This window comes from Zalophus californianus, chromosome 9, assembly GCF_009762305.2.
Source record: "Zalophus californianus isolate mZalCal1 chromosome 9, mZalCal1.pri.v2, whole genome shotgun sequence".
NCBI lineage: Eukaryota > Metazoa > Chordata > Mammalia > Carnivora > Otariidae > Zalophus > Zalophus californianus.
In genome coordinates this window covers 102,858,356-102,876,858 of record NC_045603.1, presented here as the reverse complement: position 1 = coordinate 102,876,858, position 18,503 = coordinate 102,858,356, and the positions used below count along the sequence as shown (strand labels likewise).

Here is an 18,503-nt window from a genome sequence, read left to right as displayed (position 1 = left end):
AGAATATGTTACTTCTATAAATTTTTTTCTTAAAAATCTTTTTTGGGGCGCCTGGGTGGCTTAGTTGGTTAAGCGACTGCCTTCGGCTCAGGTCATGATCCTGGAGTCCCGGGATCGAGTCCCGCATCGGGCTCCCTGCTCAGCAGGGAGTCTGCTTCTCCCTCTGACCCTCTTCCTTCTCGTGCTTTCTATCTCTCATTCTCTCTCTCAAATAAATAAATAAAATCTTTAAAAAAAAAATTAAAAAAAAATAAAATAAAAATCTTTTTTGTGTGTGATTTAAGGATGATCACAAAACCTAAGCTAGAAACAAGTGAAGTTGTAACAAAATCAAATTAGCATTTTCTAAACAATGACTATCAAAAGGACTTTACAGGGGCGCCTGGGTGGCTCAGTTGTTAAGCGTCTGCCTTCAGCTCAGGTCATGATCCCAGGGTCCTGGGACCGAGCCCCGCATCGGGCTCCTTGCTCAGCGGGAAGCCTGCTTCTCCCTCTCCCATTCCCCCTGCTCGTGTTCCCTCTATAGCTGTATCTCTCTCTATCAAATAAATAAAAAATCTTAAAAAAAAATTTTAAAAAAAAAGGACCTTATAACAAAAGGGAAGTAGGCTTCTGTGGTTATTAAATTACCATCTAGATTTGGAAAGCATTACCTTGGCATCTCAGATATTTTACCATTTTATTAAAATAAAGCACTTAGAGGTATTTTCACTAATCTTTTCACCCTTACTTACTGTACAGGAAGAACTAGCCACAAATTCACTATTTTGGAAAAAGTTAACATAAATAAATAAACTACAAGTATTATCGATATCAAAAATCAACTTAACCTTTTCCTCAATATCACTAAAATATGAATATGGGCACTAAATTGGTTAACAAGTTTAAGGAGACACAATGGCCAGAAATAATTAAAGAATATAAATAAAGCAGCAAATTTACACATTTAGTATATATCCAAACATGTATTAGCAGTTCATGTAAAATAAAAGCATTCACCAAATATTTCAAGATATTTGCAATAAAAACTGACTTCTAATATTCTTAGCAACAAATAAAATACCCAAAGAACAAGACCGTAAGAAATATCATTTCTGATACAGCTATGCTGGTAAATAACAAAATACAAGATAAAATTTTAAAGGACTAAATGCCAATTTTCATAAAATAATCAGATATTAAAAGCACCACAAACCAAATAGAAAAGACTTCAAAAACCCAAATTTCTCTCTTCAGCAACGGCAGAAGAATTATGGTTTGTAAAGGGTGCTAATAAAAGAAACCACAGAAAGGAAGGTGCTAACATTTTTTGAAAGGAAGTAGTATACTTAATTTACTGTAGCACTAGCTCTTTTACAGCATTTTATTTTAACAGAATAGTCTAGGTCAGAGGTAGCCAGAGAAACCATGTGAACCATACACGCAATGTTAAATTTTCAAGCAGCCACATTTAAAAAAGTAAAAAGAATCAGATGAAATTAATAATATATTTACCCAGTATATCCAAACATGATCATTTCAACCTGTAATCAATTTTTTTAATTGGAATATTTTAACTTTGTTTTTTACTAAGTCTTCAAAATCCAGTGTGTAATTTACACCCACACATCTCAATTTGTATGCTAAATATTCTGAAAGTTTTATTTACTTATTTGAGAGAGAGAGCAAGAGAGAATGCGCACACAAGCATGGGCAAGTGGGGGCAGAGGGAGAGAGAGAATCCCAAGCAGATTCCCTGCTGAGTGCAGAGTCTGAATTGGTGGCACAATCCCACAACCCATGAGCTCATGACCATAACTGGAATCACCAGTCGGACACTTAACAGACTGAAGCCCCTGGATGCTAAATTTTTATTAGAAAAACCACAGAAAACAAATACTGAATTTGATACTAAGACTCATAAAATTTATCTGCCTTTATCAGGAACGATTTTGAATGTGAGTGAAGTGATTACTGCTACCTTCTCCTACAACTTCAAAATAAAATCAGGACAGTTTATATCACTTGTTTTCCTTTAAGGCTAAAAAGTACATCATATCCCCAAAGCAACAGCAGAAAGAATGTCAAAGTAAAAACAGTAAATTAATTTTAAAAGAGTACTGCTGCCAGACAGGAAGATATTAGAGGAAAGGAAGGCAGCCCTGTGCAGTAAGAAGGGTCCCAGAGAGGACTTCAGTCCAGGGGAGCTAAGAGATTATATTCATATTCATATTTTTACTCTCAACACTTCTGACATCAAATGTGTGGTGTTTCTCATACCACCAACAAATTTTTCAATTCTCTGGAAGTCATTCCTGACACTACCTGAAGTTAGTGCAAAGCATACAGATTAAGGGCTCAGTCCCACAAAAGTGCCCCCACTTGAGATGATAGCTGGAAGTCCCAGTATAGCTGCCACCTATACTTCTGACCAACATGCTATAGATCGGGAGTTCCCACGACCCCCTCCTCACATTTGATAATTCGCCTGAATGGCTCAAAGAACTCTAACGGTTTACTCACCAGTTAATGCTTAAGAATGCAATCTAAGGCCAGCCAGATGGGAGATACATAGGGCAAGATATCACTGTGGAAATTCCAAGAAGTTTAGGAGCTCTGGATCAGGAGCTGGGGCAAAAATCGAATATATATTTATTATGCCACTTCTACATGAACAGAACTATGCAAATTTGTCCATATATTTAGCAAGATGAGAACCAAGTTTCTCACTACTGGAGAAGGGAAGCATACACGTAGGAAAAGGGGAAAGCTATAATGCACTCTATGTTGAATTGGAATTAGATCTATCAATGTGAACTTGCAGCTTCCAATATATACAGAGAGATGCAAATATATACACATATGGGGCGCCTGCGTGGCTCAGGTCATGATCCTAGGGTCCTGGGATGGAGCCCGGAGTCGGGTTCCCTGCACATAGGGGGAGCCTGCTTCTCCCTCTCCTTCTGCCCCTCCCCCCTGCTTGTGTGTGCTCTTTCTCTTGCTCTGCTCTCTCAAATAAATAAAATTTTAAAAAAAGTATACACACACACACATATATATACACAGACGCACAAACATTCATGCATACATATATAAATACTTCCTAACTCTTCACTAAAAAATCTGGAAACAGTGATGCCCCAGTAGCCATGAGTACACATTGCTTTCTGAATATTGTTCTATACTCTAAGGAACCTGTTTCCTTGGGAGAAATGGCTGGTCTAGGGCCAGGGAAGGGAAAGAACATCTTGTGCAGAAAATAAGGATATCATCAAAAAATGATAGGGACATGTTAATAAAAAGGACACAGAAGGCAGCCTCTGGCCCAATCTGGGACAACTGTTAAGTATTTCATAGTAAAAAGGTTTTCTGAGGTTATTAGTGTATCTATCACATAAAGACAAGAGGAAAAAAAATTCTGTCGTGTAATAGTTAGCTAAGTACTGGTTGTTAAAGAGGTCATCTTGTGAAAATGGTTAAGGATGACAGATGCTTAAAATATTAAACTAAGATACTTAAGCAGAGTACATAGTCAGTAAGATCTGTGAAAGCCTGTAATAGTGGCATTTACGGCAAATATGGAAGCTTCCCTTCTATCCTTGTAAGAGGGACAAAAAATGGTCAAGATTCTCCGTGGAAGAATATCACTATGCCCCACCCCCTCCACTTATGTTGGGGGGACAGGGGGGAAATCTAGACAAAGAAGCTGGTACAAATGCAACACAGACAATTTGTCCACCAACAGTAGTATCTAAACTAGCACCTCCATGTAATAGGGTGCCTGGTCAGGCAGAACAAATATTTGAGAGTCTACCATTTTAAAATTGCTGGTGGCTTTTTTTGTCTAAGCAGAAAAGAACAATGCACCTGAGTGTCACCTTCTTTGTTCTGGGAAGAACCACTTGAGTGGCCCTTCTCAGTAATGTAATTGAAGCAAATAGGTATCTTTTGCCCTACAGAAGGTACATACCAGGCTCTATTTTTGACTTTGATAAAAGCATCCCTACCAATAATATTAAATGGTACCAAGTTAAGAGAAAGTGTGTACAAATACACACACACACAAAAGGCTCTTGGTAACAAGCATGCAGACTCCAAGGCCTTCCCTTTTAAGTTTACTGTTACTAGAAATGGCCCTGAATGAAGTCCACTGGCTGGAAAGTTTCCCCCATCCTCAACATCCACAATAATGCAACTTACCTTGAAGGAAGAGAGAATGAAAGCCTAAGCCTATGCCTAGGATGAAAGAGGGAAACTGAAAACCTCTACAGACCCAGTTACTCTAAACAAAACAAGAACATTTTGAACAATTTCCATACTGTGAAGCGAGATCTTATGTGCCCAAGTATGGATTACCCCTGGTATAACAGGGTAAGGAATTGTCTGACCTCAAAAAACCATTTTAGTCTAAAGAACATCCAGGAATCCAGGCCTATGGGATGATATGCTTATTAGTCTGTCCTGGTGTATACATAGGCCAGTAATATCAACTGATACACTTTAAGTGTCTTACTAAATTAATACGAAGTCTTTTTTTTTTTAAGACAGTCTTTTTTTTTTTTTTTTAAAGATTTTATTTATTTATTTGAGAGAGAGAATGAGAGACAGAGAGCATGAGAGGGAGGATGGTGAGAAGGAGAAGCAGACTCTCTGCTGAGCAGGGAGCCCGATGTGGGACTCGATCCCGGGACTCCAGGATCATGACCTGAGCCGAAGGCAGTCGCTTAACCAACTGAGCCACCCAGGCGCCCAATACGAAGTCTTGATACTTCAAGAAGAAAATCTCATTTATCTGGAAATCTTACTTGAGGTAACATCTTATTCCCATAACAATGATGAATAAATTAAACGTTCCAAAGGATTTCAAAACATAATTATGTAATTTAAATGAGATTTCTACTTGGAGCTCAAACAAACAAGAAAGCCAAGTCCTTCTCGATAGCATATGTAATATGTCAAAGTACACAGTGAAAAAAAAAAAAGAAGATTTTTTTAAAAATCAAGGAAAAAAGTCAATTTATACCATCAGCATCAAGAGCTAAACTAACAAACTTTAATTTCAATCTCCAAAGTAAGTAAAACTAAGTCCTACGGAAGTTATACAATAACAATTAACATGTTGATCTATTTGTTAAGTACTCCAATATCCTTAATTCTGCTTTCCTGGTTGAGTAAAAAATAGCATTGGTACCTAACAATTTTAGGAATTTAGGAATTTAATTTTTACTAACAATGTAATACTTGAAAATGAACAATCTTTACAGAAGTTGCTAAAGATCACTGACAAAAATCCTACTAATGCTACTGCCTTTCAATTTGTCTCTATTAGATGGAAATTTGATACACACAGACGACAGAAATACCGCTTTACCTTAAATAAGTCTAAACAGAACATCCTGTGATAACCAATGAATGTAAATAGCATCTAAAAAAACTCTGAATACACCAATAAGTTAATTAAAAAGACCCTACCATCTCCCTCCTTAAAGAATCTACATATAAATACTGGCTAAAAGAACATTTAAATAGAGATTCATATCATGAAGTGAAATATAAAGGTGTAAGATGTTCAACGACGAATTATAATTGCTAAATAGAGCAAAAGGACTTAGAATTCCACAAAAATTCAAACTCTTCTTCCTGGTTTAACTGAAGTAATCTGCAGTGGAAAGAACAAGATACACCATGATCTTAAATAAGTTATTAAACCTGAGTTAGTTTCTTCAAATATAAAATTAAGAAAATATCTGCCTTGTACTGTGCCTGTTGCAAAAAAAGGCTCTCATTAGATAGGTATTAGTAACTGTTAATACCTTTCCAGATTAATTAGCAAGGAACACTTTGCAAAAAAAGGCCTGAAGAAAGGTATGCAGTATTTAGGGCTTTTGTTATAGAAAAGTCCATTTTTACCACATTCTAGAAACAGTATAGTAATTCAGAATCTTTCTTGTAACAAAATTTTATTTGAAATCTTGCTGTTTCCTCAAGTGACACACAAAGATGGGTCATTTCAGAGAGATGCTCACTTTTGAAGTATATATCACCATGCTATTATGTAAATGAAACATGAAGGCCAGAGATTATAGGAGAGAAACGAACTGTCTTTAACCAGAACATTACTTCCAATGAGTATTCTGGTAAGTATTCTGGACACTAGTTGATAAATAGCATGAAGTATGAAAACTTATTTGGACTAAATCTAACTATCCACAAAAATAACCAAAACTAAAATAATTAGCTTAGAACAGACCCTTAAGATAGATACTGAGGCGGAGAAAGCAGAGAAAATACTTTTTCAATGCTTCAAGTTTTTAAAGCCCTTTCCTTGCTTATCTATCCATCTCATCTTTGATCATGCCTTCTACTTAGCCAATCTTTCTTGCCCCATACTCATTTAAACTTGTCTAAAAAATAAAAGAAATAATTAACCTTCCTCAGCCATTCCCTTAAAACCACTACAAATTTTCCACTATTCTCAAACTGTAAGATCACCAAATACCTGGAACAAATGTGACATAATGTTAATCTGTTAATTCTGCATGTACATGTGAGTTTGTGATAACATCCTTTGTATAGCTTTTCCAAAAAAGGAACTTTATTAATACAGAATAATTTTTAAAATATGTAACAAGTTATAAAAGCAATACACTGTGTGTGTGTGTGTGTGTGTGTGTGTGTGTATTTTAAGAGGTGGGGGGAGCATGGTGGAGGCACAGAGGGAGAGAGAGAATCTTAAGCAGGGTCCACACCCACTGCACAACAGACCTCACAATCCTGAGCCAAAATCAAGAGTCAGATACTTAACTGACTGAGCCACCCCGGTGCCCCCACACTGTATGTTCTTTATGGTGTGTAAACTGTATTTAAATCAAGCTGTTAAAAAAACACACACACACAAGTCAACCCAAGATCTAGATACATGTTCGAATAGAATTTCCCCCAATGATGGAAATGCTCTTTATCTGTGCCATCCAATACGATAGGCACACATGGCTTTTGAGCACATGAAATGTGGCTAGTTTAACTAAAGAACTGAGTTTTTAAATTTTATTCCATTTTAATTAAGTTAAATAGCCACAGGAGGCTAGTGAACAATACATAAATCTAGGATGTTACCAGTGACTTCCATCCACCCTTGCTCACATCCCCTCTTAGATAATCCTGAATTTTGTTAATGACTTAATAGCCAAATACAATAAATTTCCAAAGCCTAACTAATCTCTACAACTCTTTTCTAGTCCTTCTAACATCTATTCTCCAAAATTACTACTATGCAAATTGGACTTCTCTACTATATTCCTTTCTTAAAATTTTATTCCCTTGATATTGCCATTCTTCTAGCATTCTATTTAGTCTAACCCCTGGGCTCTTTTTTTCCACTGCCCACCCATTAATTATTCCTATTCTGCCCCAGGAAAATTATCCTTCCCTGGCTCTTCCTCTATATTTATATATATCCTCTCCCTCGATGATTTCATGTACTTGCATTATTTCAGCTATGACTAACACAGACATTTGGGAATCTTGGACCTATTCTTCGAGCTTCAATAATATATCCAACTGCCTACTGAACTTCTTCCTGGAGGTTTCACAAGTACCTCAGGCTTAACATGTCAAATTGAATGTATCTCCATAGCCTTTCCCCTCCCCCAAAAAAACAAAACCCCTAATTCTTTCTTATTCCTTCCCTCAGTTGACAGCACAATCACCTATCCCTACCTTTTATCTGTGCTTCATTTTTCCTCCAAATGCCAATTCATCACCAAACACTGAATATTTTATCTCCGAAATATTTAAAGATTCCTTTTCTCTACTACTGCCCTCATTTCAGGGTGTAGAAATCGCATACTCATACCCCAGCTAAACTCTACACAGACCTTGTACTCCTTAAATCCATTGTCCACAATTACTACTATGCAAATCTACTTACCTTCTTTGTTTATAATTCTTTAGTTACTCTCCACTGCCTATAGCTGAGTATTTGTGTGGGAGGGGTGTGCGCAATGTTCAAAGAGCATGTAAATATAAATATGATAATGATGTCTAGGAATTCTTCAACATGTTAAAGAGATGACCTGTGCATTTTCCAAATTTATCTTAACCCACAATGACATGCCAGTCCAAGTAAGGAGAGTATCCACGTAGAGATGGATATATAAGGTTATTTAGCACAAAACTACTGGCCATTAAGATGATCTTGTCAGGGACACCGGTTGGCTCAGTCAGTTAACCGTCTGCCTTGGGCTCAGGTCATGATCCCAGGGTCCTGGGATTGAGTTCTGCATCAGGCTCCTTGCTCAGCAAGGAGCCTGCTTCTCCCTCTCTCTGCTCCCCGCCCCCCCAAGCGTTCTCTCGCTCACTGTCTCTCTCTCAAATAAATAAAATCTTAAAAAATAATAAGATGATCCTGTCATTATCCCAAGCAAGCTGTTTACTTCTATTAATAGAGAAAATGTGCACATCAATAATGATTTGATTTACTAATTTCACCTCTGTTTGGTTTATATATTAGTTTGTGTTTAATTAACACAAGACCATCCATCATGCACATACTGACCAAAAAAAAATCATCTGTCTCCAAGAAACTGAACCTTGGCTGCATAAAAAATAATTATTTCTACAGAAATACTGTGGTTTTTCTTAACTAACCTGAATATGATGATTACACCAACTAGATTCTAAACACTTTTTAAAATTATTCCTAAATTCTTAAATTTCTTAAGTATTCTTGAATTTGGGGCACCTGGCTGGCTCAGTCGGTTAAGCAACTGCCTTCGGCTCTGGTCATGATCCTGGGATCGAGCCCTACATCGGGCTCCCTGCTCCACAGGGAGCCTGCTTCTCCCTCTCCCTCTGCCGGCTACTCCCCTTGCTTGTACTCTTTGTCAAATAAATAAATAAAATCTTTTAAAAAAAAGAATTCCTGAATTCCTAGAAAAACTGTATTTGCTTTTGTGATGACAATTTACCTGAGGATTCCTTTCTAAAAATCATGAAACACATTCTTTTAGTATAGCGCACTTAATTAATATGTCAATCTTGCAATGCCAAGATTCAAGTCACGATGTCAAAAAGCAAATTCATTATGAAAGCCCATTTGAGGGGCGCTTAGGTGGCTCAGCCAGTTAAGCGTCCAACTGGTAATTTTGGCTCAGGTCATGATCTCAGGATTGTGAGCTAAGTTGAGCACTGGGCACGGACTCTGCTTAAGATTATCTCCCTCCCTCTGCTCCCTACTCTAAAAAAAAAAAAAAAGAGCCCATCTGAAAAATCTAAATTAATATAAATTAAGGTGGAGATATGATCACGTCAATCACAAAACCAAGCAAATTACTGACATCACTCCTCTCATGCAGAATATCAATAACCAACCTTTTAAAAAGTACACACAATATTAAGCCTACCACCTGATAAAGACACCATCCTCTCCCAAATAAAAACTTTTTTAAAATTTTTTTTTAATTTTTAAAGATTTTTATTTATTGAGAGGGAGAGAGAATGATAGAGAGCATGAGAGGGAAGAGGGTCCGAGGGAGAAGCAGACTCCCTGCTGAGCAGGGAGCCCGATGCGGGACTCGATCCTGGGACTCCAGGATCATGACCTGAGCCGAAGGCAGTTGCTTAACCAACTGAGCCACCCAGGCGCCCCCAAATAAAAACACCTTAAGAAGAGCTTCTGGCAACTTCCTTCAGTCTGAAAAGCTGCTCCCCTTTGTCTTAAGATTTGATAAAATTCCTAAAATTGAAAAACCAAAAAGCTCCTAAAACCCAACTTTATTTTTTCTAATTAGAAAAAATATTTTATTTTACTTTTATTTTATTTTTTACTAATTTTTATTTGGATTAATCCAGTTGAGGTCAATTAGGAAAGGGTGGGGATAGAGGAGAGAATCTGTGTCAATATTAGAATCTGGATGAGTGCTATTCTCTTCCAGATTTTTAAAATTTTGCTTTTTAACTTCTACAGAGCTAAACAAAGTAGTGAACAAAGCAATTATATCATTGTTCCAATGTAGCTTATTAACTCAAACATTTTAATTCCAGTGCCTTTTCCCTAATTTTCTATTACATGTCCTAAAGCCCAATTTTAAGAAGTTCAAAATATCCAACCAATTTTTAACAAGTGACAACATAAGGCCTTTAAAAAATGGATTTTTTTAGGGGCACCTGGGTGGCTCAGTGGGAAGCCTGCTTCTCTCTCTCCCATTCCCCCTGCTTGTGTTCCCTCTCTCGCGGTCTCTCTCTGTCAAATAAATAAATAAATAGTCTTTAAAAAAAAAAAGGATTTTTTTTAAAGCACTATTATCCTTTTATTATCTATAACACTTTACAAAGTATCTTCACATAGTTTTTCAGTTATCTTCAACAATCCAGCTAAGTCATACTACTAATAAATCAGCATTACAGATGTAAGTTCCTTACTCAGGGTCAGATAATTGAGTAACAGAGAACCCAAATGTGCTGCCTTAGAGGTCTTTTCCATCATAGAGCATTGTGTTATACTATAGTGAACTCTCCAAATACAAGATTAGAGAATCTGCTGTGGACCAAAGAGAGGCAAGGAGTATGGATAAAACAACCCTGAGATTTACAACTATTTCTAACTTAGAAAAGAACATAGTATTTATCAAAGTAATTTGAGAATCTATTTATATCTTCAAAGAGCTCAAGGACTAGTTAAGGAGACAAAGAATATAAACAATTTCGAATCATTCCAAAGAATGCCATAAGAATGATCCCAAAAAGAAAAAGATCTCAGCAAATTCTGGAAGGTAATAATTCAAAAAGGCTGGCACTTGAGAAAGTGACAGGTCATTAAATTACAAAGTTAGGCAGAAGACAGGTAAAGCTAAAGAATTTCAAAGCACTGATGACAATATGTTCAATTCCAAAGTTCCCCCCATAAGGACAGCAACAATAAGAGTTTTGCTACATGAATTTTCAAGTATAGACAAATCAAACAAAATATTCAAAAATATCCTCAAAGAGACAGCCTAAAAAGATGCTGTATCATCACTGTTAATACTTACGTGGCAGGCCCTGTCCCAAATATTTTATATTTACATAATTCATTTAGCTGTCACAACAACTCTATAAAGTAGGTACTCTTATTACATCCCATTTTATCAATAGGAAACTAGCACAGAAGTTGCCCAAAGTGACACATCATTAGCAGGGTCAGGATTTGAATTCAGTTATGTTCTTAATGACTATGTTATACTGCAGAAAACAATGCCCTCTTCAAATCTAAATTTAGGTCATGCATGGTAAGTCTCACCTATTCCTGCACACAACAGTGGTCCTGTTAAGAAAAAAAAAACAAAAAAACAAAAAAATTCCTCAAATAAAATGCAAGATGCTAAAAATAAATACAAAGAACTGGTACAGCAAAACCTAGTAACTTATGAGTTTTTTCATGTTATACTAACATTTTCAGAAATTATAATTTGAGCATAACCACTCTTGCTACTTTTACAGCTTCATCTAAAAAAGCTAAAAGCTACTAGAAAACCCAAATAAAAACTCCTATTCCCATTTTTACCAAACTTAATTTCTGGTTTTTGGTTTATCCATTCAAATTTACAATACCTCTAATTTTAATGCCAACAAAATTGGTTGTAATCAAATTTTAAAATAATAATATAATTTGGTCCCCCCTTTAAAAAAATAAAAATAATTTCTGAAAATGAGAGCTCAGTTTTAGTTGAATGTTTCCATACAGATTAAGCAGAATGACTTTCAAATGACCAGGATCTTGCACTAAAACCTAAATATCAAGAAATGAACTCAATCACCATACAATAGATTCCTCATTTGTTTTACACAGAAACAACCTTACACTAGGAACAACTGTGATACTTAAGATACTTAAGATGAGAAAAAAGGTAAATAGAAAAGGAAAACATTTAAACCCTTAACGCTAAGAAAAATCACTGAATCAACTTAAATATAATTCTTAATTCCTGTACCACAAAGATTACTTCCTACAGCAATAAATTTACATATATTTTAAATCATACCGAACCAAAATTATGCTATCTTTAATCCCATTCTGTCTTGTTAGGAGGGAAAAAGGATTACTTTAAACAAGTTACCAATCATTCTTTAATTTGCACAGCAGCAACACTTGAGTTATCTCAATGTTGCCCATACTCTTCAGTGACTGAGACTTTAAAATAAACAAACAAAAAAAACCTCCGAAGATTATTCCCTGAAATCTTGTTCCTGGGATTGAAAATTATGGAAGATTCGCATCCTGAAAAACAAGGAATTTGGCACAAATGTAAAAAATAAAGGCAAAAAACCCATCAATATTCAAATGGAAGATTCAGTTCAGGAGTTATTTTAAGAACTAAAGCAAAGAAATAAGTTATGGTTTCTTAATCACAGAACCACATCACATTTCTGCAGCACTGCTAAACTTTTTATGAAATACTAATAAAAACCTGTACACCTGAAACTAATGTAACATTGTGTCAACTATACTACAATTTAAAAAAAGAAAACTAAGTCCAAAAAAAATTATCATATACTCATGATGAGACATGACCCTTAATTAAAAAAAAAGAAGAAGAAGAAAAAGAAGCCAGAGCAAAGCAAGCACTAATAACATTGGAGCTTAAACAAAATTTGACTTCCCCTTCCAAGTTGATCTGGAAACAATCTCATCAATATACAAAGTGAATGTATCAAGTTATCAAGTGAAGGCTAGAAGCAATTTGGGGAGAAAAGTACTTAAAGTAAGTAATATCATTTACAAATCTGTGTATAAATACATTTTCTTTAAAAAATTATGCTACATTTCTGGGGCACCTGGGTGGCTCAGTTGGTTAAGCTACTGCCTTCAGCCCAGGTCATGATTCCAGAGTCCTGGGATTGAGCCCCTCCTTAGGCTCCTTGCTCTGTGGGGAGCCTGCTTCTCCCTCTCCCTCTGCCTGCGGCTCCCCCTGCTTGTGATCTCTCTCTCTCCATCTTTCACTCTGTGTCAAATAAATAAATAAAATCTTAAAAAAATAAAAATAAAAAAATAAATAAAAAATTATGCTACATTTCTTAAAAAACTAAGATCCTTCCATAGAAAAGCAATGTAAACTCTGCAAAGTCCAGCAATAACATTTTCTGACCAAGGCAAACTGAGTATTAAAATTTAAGGCATGTCATTTGCCTAATAAAATCAAGTAAAGAAATCTGCATCTTAAAAGATCAAAGTTAGTAATTAAGATCCTGTGGTATCAAAGTATTACCTAATATTATTTATTAGGAATTGATACTTGTTTTAATAGCTATGCATACAGTGATTCTAAAAATTAGTTTGATGGAAACAAATTTGATTTGTATACCACCTTCACTCATTCTCCAACCCAAAAAGCCTACTTATACATTTGAATTGATAAAATCAATACCCAAACCAAAGTATTGAATTTGCTATGGTTATAGAATTCTGAAGAAATCTGATAGTGACTTCCACACCAAAATACAATTTCCTCATTTGAGATGTACTAATTAGCCATTTACTAGACTACAAATGTTTTAACATTTCCCAAATCATTAGATCCTAACCAGTTTTTTTTTTAAGATTCTATTTATTCACTTGAGAAAGAGAGAGAGCACTGAGGAAGAGAGAAGCAGACTCCCTGCTGAGCAGAGAGCCCAAAGAGGGTCTCAATCCCAGGACCCCGAGATCTGGACCTGAGCTGAAGGCAGACACCCAACCCACTGAGCCACCCAGGTACCCTGATCCTAACCACTTTAAAATTTGTTCTTTACCAATCTAAGCAAGTCATTTACCTGCTCCATGATTTCAGGTTCTTTATTAAGTAGTTGGGCAGAATAACCTAAGATTTCTTCCAATTTTAATACACTAAGATTTTTAACTCAACAACTGAATACAATATTTCTCCTATCTTCCTACAAAAAATATGTATGTTAGAAGTATACTTTCATGAAAAAGCTTTGCTTTCTTCCCAATGCTTTAACAATCCCTTGACTTGTCCTTTAATTTGTATCCAAAGATAAGAACTCAAACACTCACCTAATGAATAGGTTATTAGGAAAATGTCCTGGTCAAGAAACCAAAAATACTGCCCAACTACTGGTATAAAGGATCCTGGGTCTGGGAAAATCACATTTTAAAAAACAAAACAAAAAAATTGTATAAAGAGGGCCAAATGACATATGAAAGTTTCTAAACCAGGGTACCACTCAATGAGCTAGGATTTATTTGGTTCTGCAGCCAAATCCTCAACTCACTTAAAAATAATATGGTGATATTATGTATAAAGCATCAGATATTCTTTAATTTGACCATGCCCGTGTCTAGACAGAGAACAAATATCCAAAAAGCAATGAGTTCAAAGAAAAACTGAGCTTAGACAAAATCATTACATTAGACAAATTGATTTTTCCCACTGTATCATTAGTTCCAAGATAAATAAACTATTAAAAAATGCCAAGTGAGGGGCGCCTGGATGGCTCAGGTGATGATCCCAGAATCCTGGGATCCAACCCCGCAACAGGCTCCCTGCTGGGGTCGGGGGGGGGGGGGTGTCTGCTTGTCCCTCTCCCTCTGCCCCTCCCCCTCCACTCACGCTTGCTCAAATAAATTAAAAAAAATTCCAGGTGATTAAGGAAAACACACACATTACATTCTGATAAGTCCTCAAAGTTAAATTCAAATTGAAACTAACAAAATTAATCCATAAAGTGCTCAACATTTACTTGGGTCCAGTCTTTTTTTTTTTTTTTAAAGATTTTATTTATTTATTTGAGAGAGAGAATGAGAGAGAAGAGAGAGCATGAGAGGGGGGAGGGTCAGAGGGAGAAGCAGACTCCCCGCTGAGCAGGGAGCCCGATGTGGGACTCGATGCCGGGATTCCAGGATCATGACCTGAGCCGAAGGCAGTCGCTTAACCAACTGAGCCACCCAGGCGCCCTACTTGGGTCCAGTCTTAAGAAAGTAAGGTAACCAACTAAAAAAATATATCTATAGAGCACCTATTCAAATGTAAAACCTTAACAAAAGAATAAAATCCAGGATCAGCAGCAATACGCACCCCTGGTACAAAAGCAAAAAAAAAAAAGTGTCCTCGTGTAAACAGAATTTTTGCCTGTAAACCAAAAGGATTCAGACCTAAGTTTTTGAGTATGACTGATCAATAGGAAAAAATTATAGTTTGACAAGATTTTTTCAAAAAGGTCTGCACCCTTTTCAATATAAACCACCATAAAATTGAGCTTTTATTTCACAATGCCTTAGTTCTACATCATTTACTGTAAAACTTAAGAAATTATTACGTTCCTAAAGAACTTGTCAGTTTTTAAGTTCACTTCCTTCCACATGTTGAGTTAACTTCCCTTCACATCTGATATGGCCTTGGTCATTTGGAAGGTGACATTCAAATGGTTAAGTGCTAGCGTATTCATTCATGGATAAAATAGATTATTTACTTTCATATCCTATTTTGATCCATTCAGTCCATTTTCTTGACAAGAAGAAAATGGATAATGGCATTTTTCCTGTATACTGTAACTGACTTTTTCATTCAGTGGAACTCTGCTTCTTCAAACAACCTCCGTTCACTTCCGGATGAGAGCAACGTTCAATGAAGCTACTACAGGTCAAGCAACAAGTTGCCCAAACCTAGCTATTTAAACGTAGAATATACTTGTCAACCAGAATGACACACCATTATGTACACCATGAAAACCTCCCTGAGAGGTTAAAAGCAAAGCACTCTGAGTCCTTTGGACTCCTGGAAAAGTCTGGCTTAAAAACCTTTCTTAACAAGTTTAAAATAACCATAGTGACATTACAACTCTCAAAGCACACAGTTTTACATGGGCTCTTGTACTAGTCACTGTATAGTGAATGGGGTGAAGTCTTACTAGTTTTAATCTACCCTGTCAGGTAACTTCTAGCTACCAAAAGGCTTAAGCGTCATCAAGTGGGACAGTATCACTTATTGTACCTTTCTAGTCCGAAGTCAATTATCCAGAGAAGAAAGTCTTTTTTGTAGTTTATATTAAATGCCTGTGCAATCACCAACTAAGATATATCCCAAGTAAGGTCATTTGGGAACAAGGTCGTTCTTATTTTAAAAGTACAGCCTGATCTCGGGGATGGAAACTCGCATGTAACACACCAGCAGCTAAACAGTGCAGAGCCTCTGCTGAGATTGAAATGCACAAGGCAAGAAGACTCTGTACTTTCCTAACTCAGAAACTTTCCCACCAACTCCGAGTTTCCTGCCAGACACTAAAACAATAACAAGTAGGTAATGCGTTTGTACTAAGATGATTTTCACCACTCCCCCCAGTAGCAAACCTCTTTGGCTACCAATAATTCTTATCCTACGTAGGTCATGTACCAAGTTCTAGTTTCAATCTCTTTCAAAAGTTGGCCTCCCACTCCCCCACCCCACGCCCCGCCAGAGCGAACAGTTAAGAGAACGACTTGTAAAGGAGGAATCGATAAACTGGCTTCACCGAGCCAAATGCAGATCCAAGCCACCGTAAAATAAAGAAGTGGGGCTATACCTGCAGTTCACACCAGGCGACCTCCACTGTAGTTTCAGTGTCCAGACCTTTGTAGACGGTCTTAAAGGAGCCTCTGCCAATTTCGATGTCAAACTTGAGAAAGCGGCCATCATTGGACATTCCCACGGCCTTGGTCTCCAGCTCTTCAATATCATCCTGTTGCTGGCTCCGTTCCTCCTGTAGCTCCTTGGCGCTGCCGCCGCCGCTGCCGCTTCTGGCCGACGGAGGCTCCTCTTTGCTCCCCACATGGTTGGGCTGGGACACTTGGCGATCTCTGCTGGTACTGGCGGGGGCAGTCGCGGCGGCAGGGCCCGCGCCGGCTGGCTCCCCAGGGGCGGCAGAGGCGGGAGGTAGCTGGGCTACCTGGGCAGCGGCGGTGGCGGTCAAGGTTTCCTCGCGGTGCGGCTCCGGCGGAGTACTCTGCGGCGCGACCGCGGAGACGGTGGGCTGGGGGAGAGAAAGGGGAAGGCCGGGCAGTTCCAGCGCAGTGGCGTTGGAGTCGCAGATGACGCTGCGGCGGAAGAAGCGGTGCTCGGTGGTGGTCGTGGTCGCGGCCGCGCCACGGCTGTCCTTGTCCATAGTGTGGCGGCGACGCCGGTACTCCTCTGTCCGGCCGGTCCCAGCGTCCGGCGCCGCGCTGCCCAGTTTCTCCCCCACCGAGGAATCGGAGCTGGAGCCATTCTTGGGGGAAGGCGCCGGCGGCGAGAGGAACAGGGAGCTGGGAGTGCTGCTCTGCTTCTCTGCGGCGCCGCCTGACATGGTCGGTCCGCAGAAGCGAGGCGAGCGGGCTCGAACTTGTGAATGAAGAGAGGGCGAGGGGCCGAGCCCGAAGAGCGGCGGAGGTGAGCGGGTCCCGCTACTAAGGCTCCCGCTCCCGGCGGGTACGAATGCACCCGGACGGCTCCTCACTCAGCACTGACAAGCCGCCCCGAAGGAGACGCGGGCCACTGGGCCCAGTTGCGGCGGCTGCTGCGGCTCACGAGGGGGGCTCGTCGGCGGGCGGTCGAGGAGCTGAGCCACGGGGGTTAGCGCCTCACGGTCCGCATCCATCCTGCGGCGAGCGGCGGCCGGGAAGGCTGGAGCAGCAGAGGCGCCGCAGTCATGAGGGGCAGGGTAAGGAGCCGGCACCGAGTCGAAGCGGATGCGGCGGCGGCTTCAACTCCCCGCCGCCGCCGCTTCCCGAGCTGGGCGGGCTAGGCCCCGGGGGCGGCGGCAACGCGAGGAACGGACGAGCACGGACTCCCGAGCGGTGGCAATCCCAGAGCCGAAGAGGGTGGGAGGGGCCGAGGAAGGCGAGGGAGGGCCGGCCCGGGGGCTCCCGGTCAGTCAGTCAGTCGCCTCCTCCCACACGCACCCCCAGCTAGGGGGACCAGTCTCACAGGGCGCCCATCGCCCTGACGGGAAGAGCCGAAGCCTCGAAGCCTCGGTGCCTGAGGAGCGGGCCCCCCCTTCCCCGAGGCCTCCCCGCCCGCCCCGGGCCTGGCAAACCCCCGTCTCCTCCCGGGCCGGTGCCGGGGGCTGACAGAGGGAGGGAACGGTGGGGAGGGGAGGGCCGCTCACCGCGGGGCCCGAGCTCCGCGGCTTCTCTGGGCCGAGAGTAGAGGAGACCGAGAGGACTGGGTGAAGGGAGTTAGGGAGAGGAAAGAGTAGTCACCCCCACCAGGCTCCTTCTGTCACCGAAGATGGGGGTGCAGAGTGGCCGAGCGTGGAGAGCCGCGTCCGCCGGGGAAACTCTCCGCGCTAAATGGCGCCGGGCGTCTGAAGCCTCCACACAGCCCGCTCGGACCCCGCCCCCCGCCGCCCGGGGCGCCCCACCCCCACCCGGCTCTCGGGACTCTCGCGCAGGCGCGCTAGTACCGAGGCTCCCTGGGATTTGTAGTTCCCGCCTGTGAAGCATGAAAGGGATTGGGGAGGAGGGAGCCTACGACTTCCGTGATGCTCTGTGGTCGCTTTAGCCTGATGCCTCATGGGAGTTGTAGTTTTCTTCG

General features: G+C 39.9%; 1 protein-coding gene across 19 annotated transcripts in view; it reads right to left on the bottom strand.

The window, feature by feature from the left end:
* WNK1 (WNK lysine deficient protein kinase 1) overlaps positions 1 to 17,321 on the bottom strand; it is a 151,413-nt gene extending 134,092 nt beyond the window's left edge. For 17 of the 19 annotated variants that reach the window (XM_027593603.2, XM_027593602.2, XM_027593604.2 and 14 more), the window contains exon 1: positions 16,516 to 17,274. In XM_027593603.2, coding sequence (XP_027449404.2) covers positions 16,516 to 17,274 — 759 coding nt within the window. Of the gene's footprint in view, positions 1 to 16,515 lie in introns of all 19 variants that reach the window. The other 2 variants (XM_027593617.2, XM_027593599.2) reach the window with 1 other exon arrangement.
* Positions 17,322 to 18,503: the final 1,182 nt, after the last annotated feature.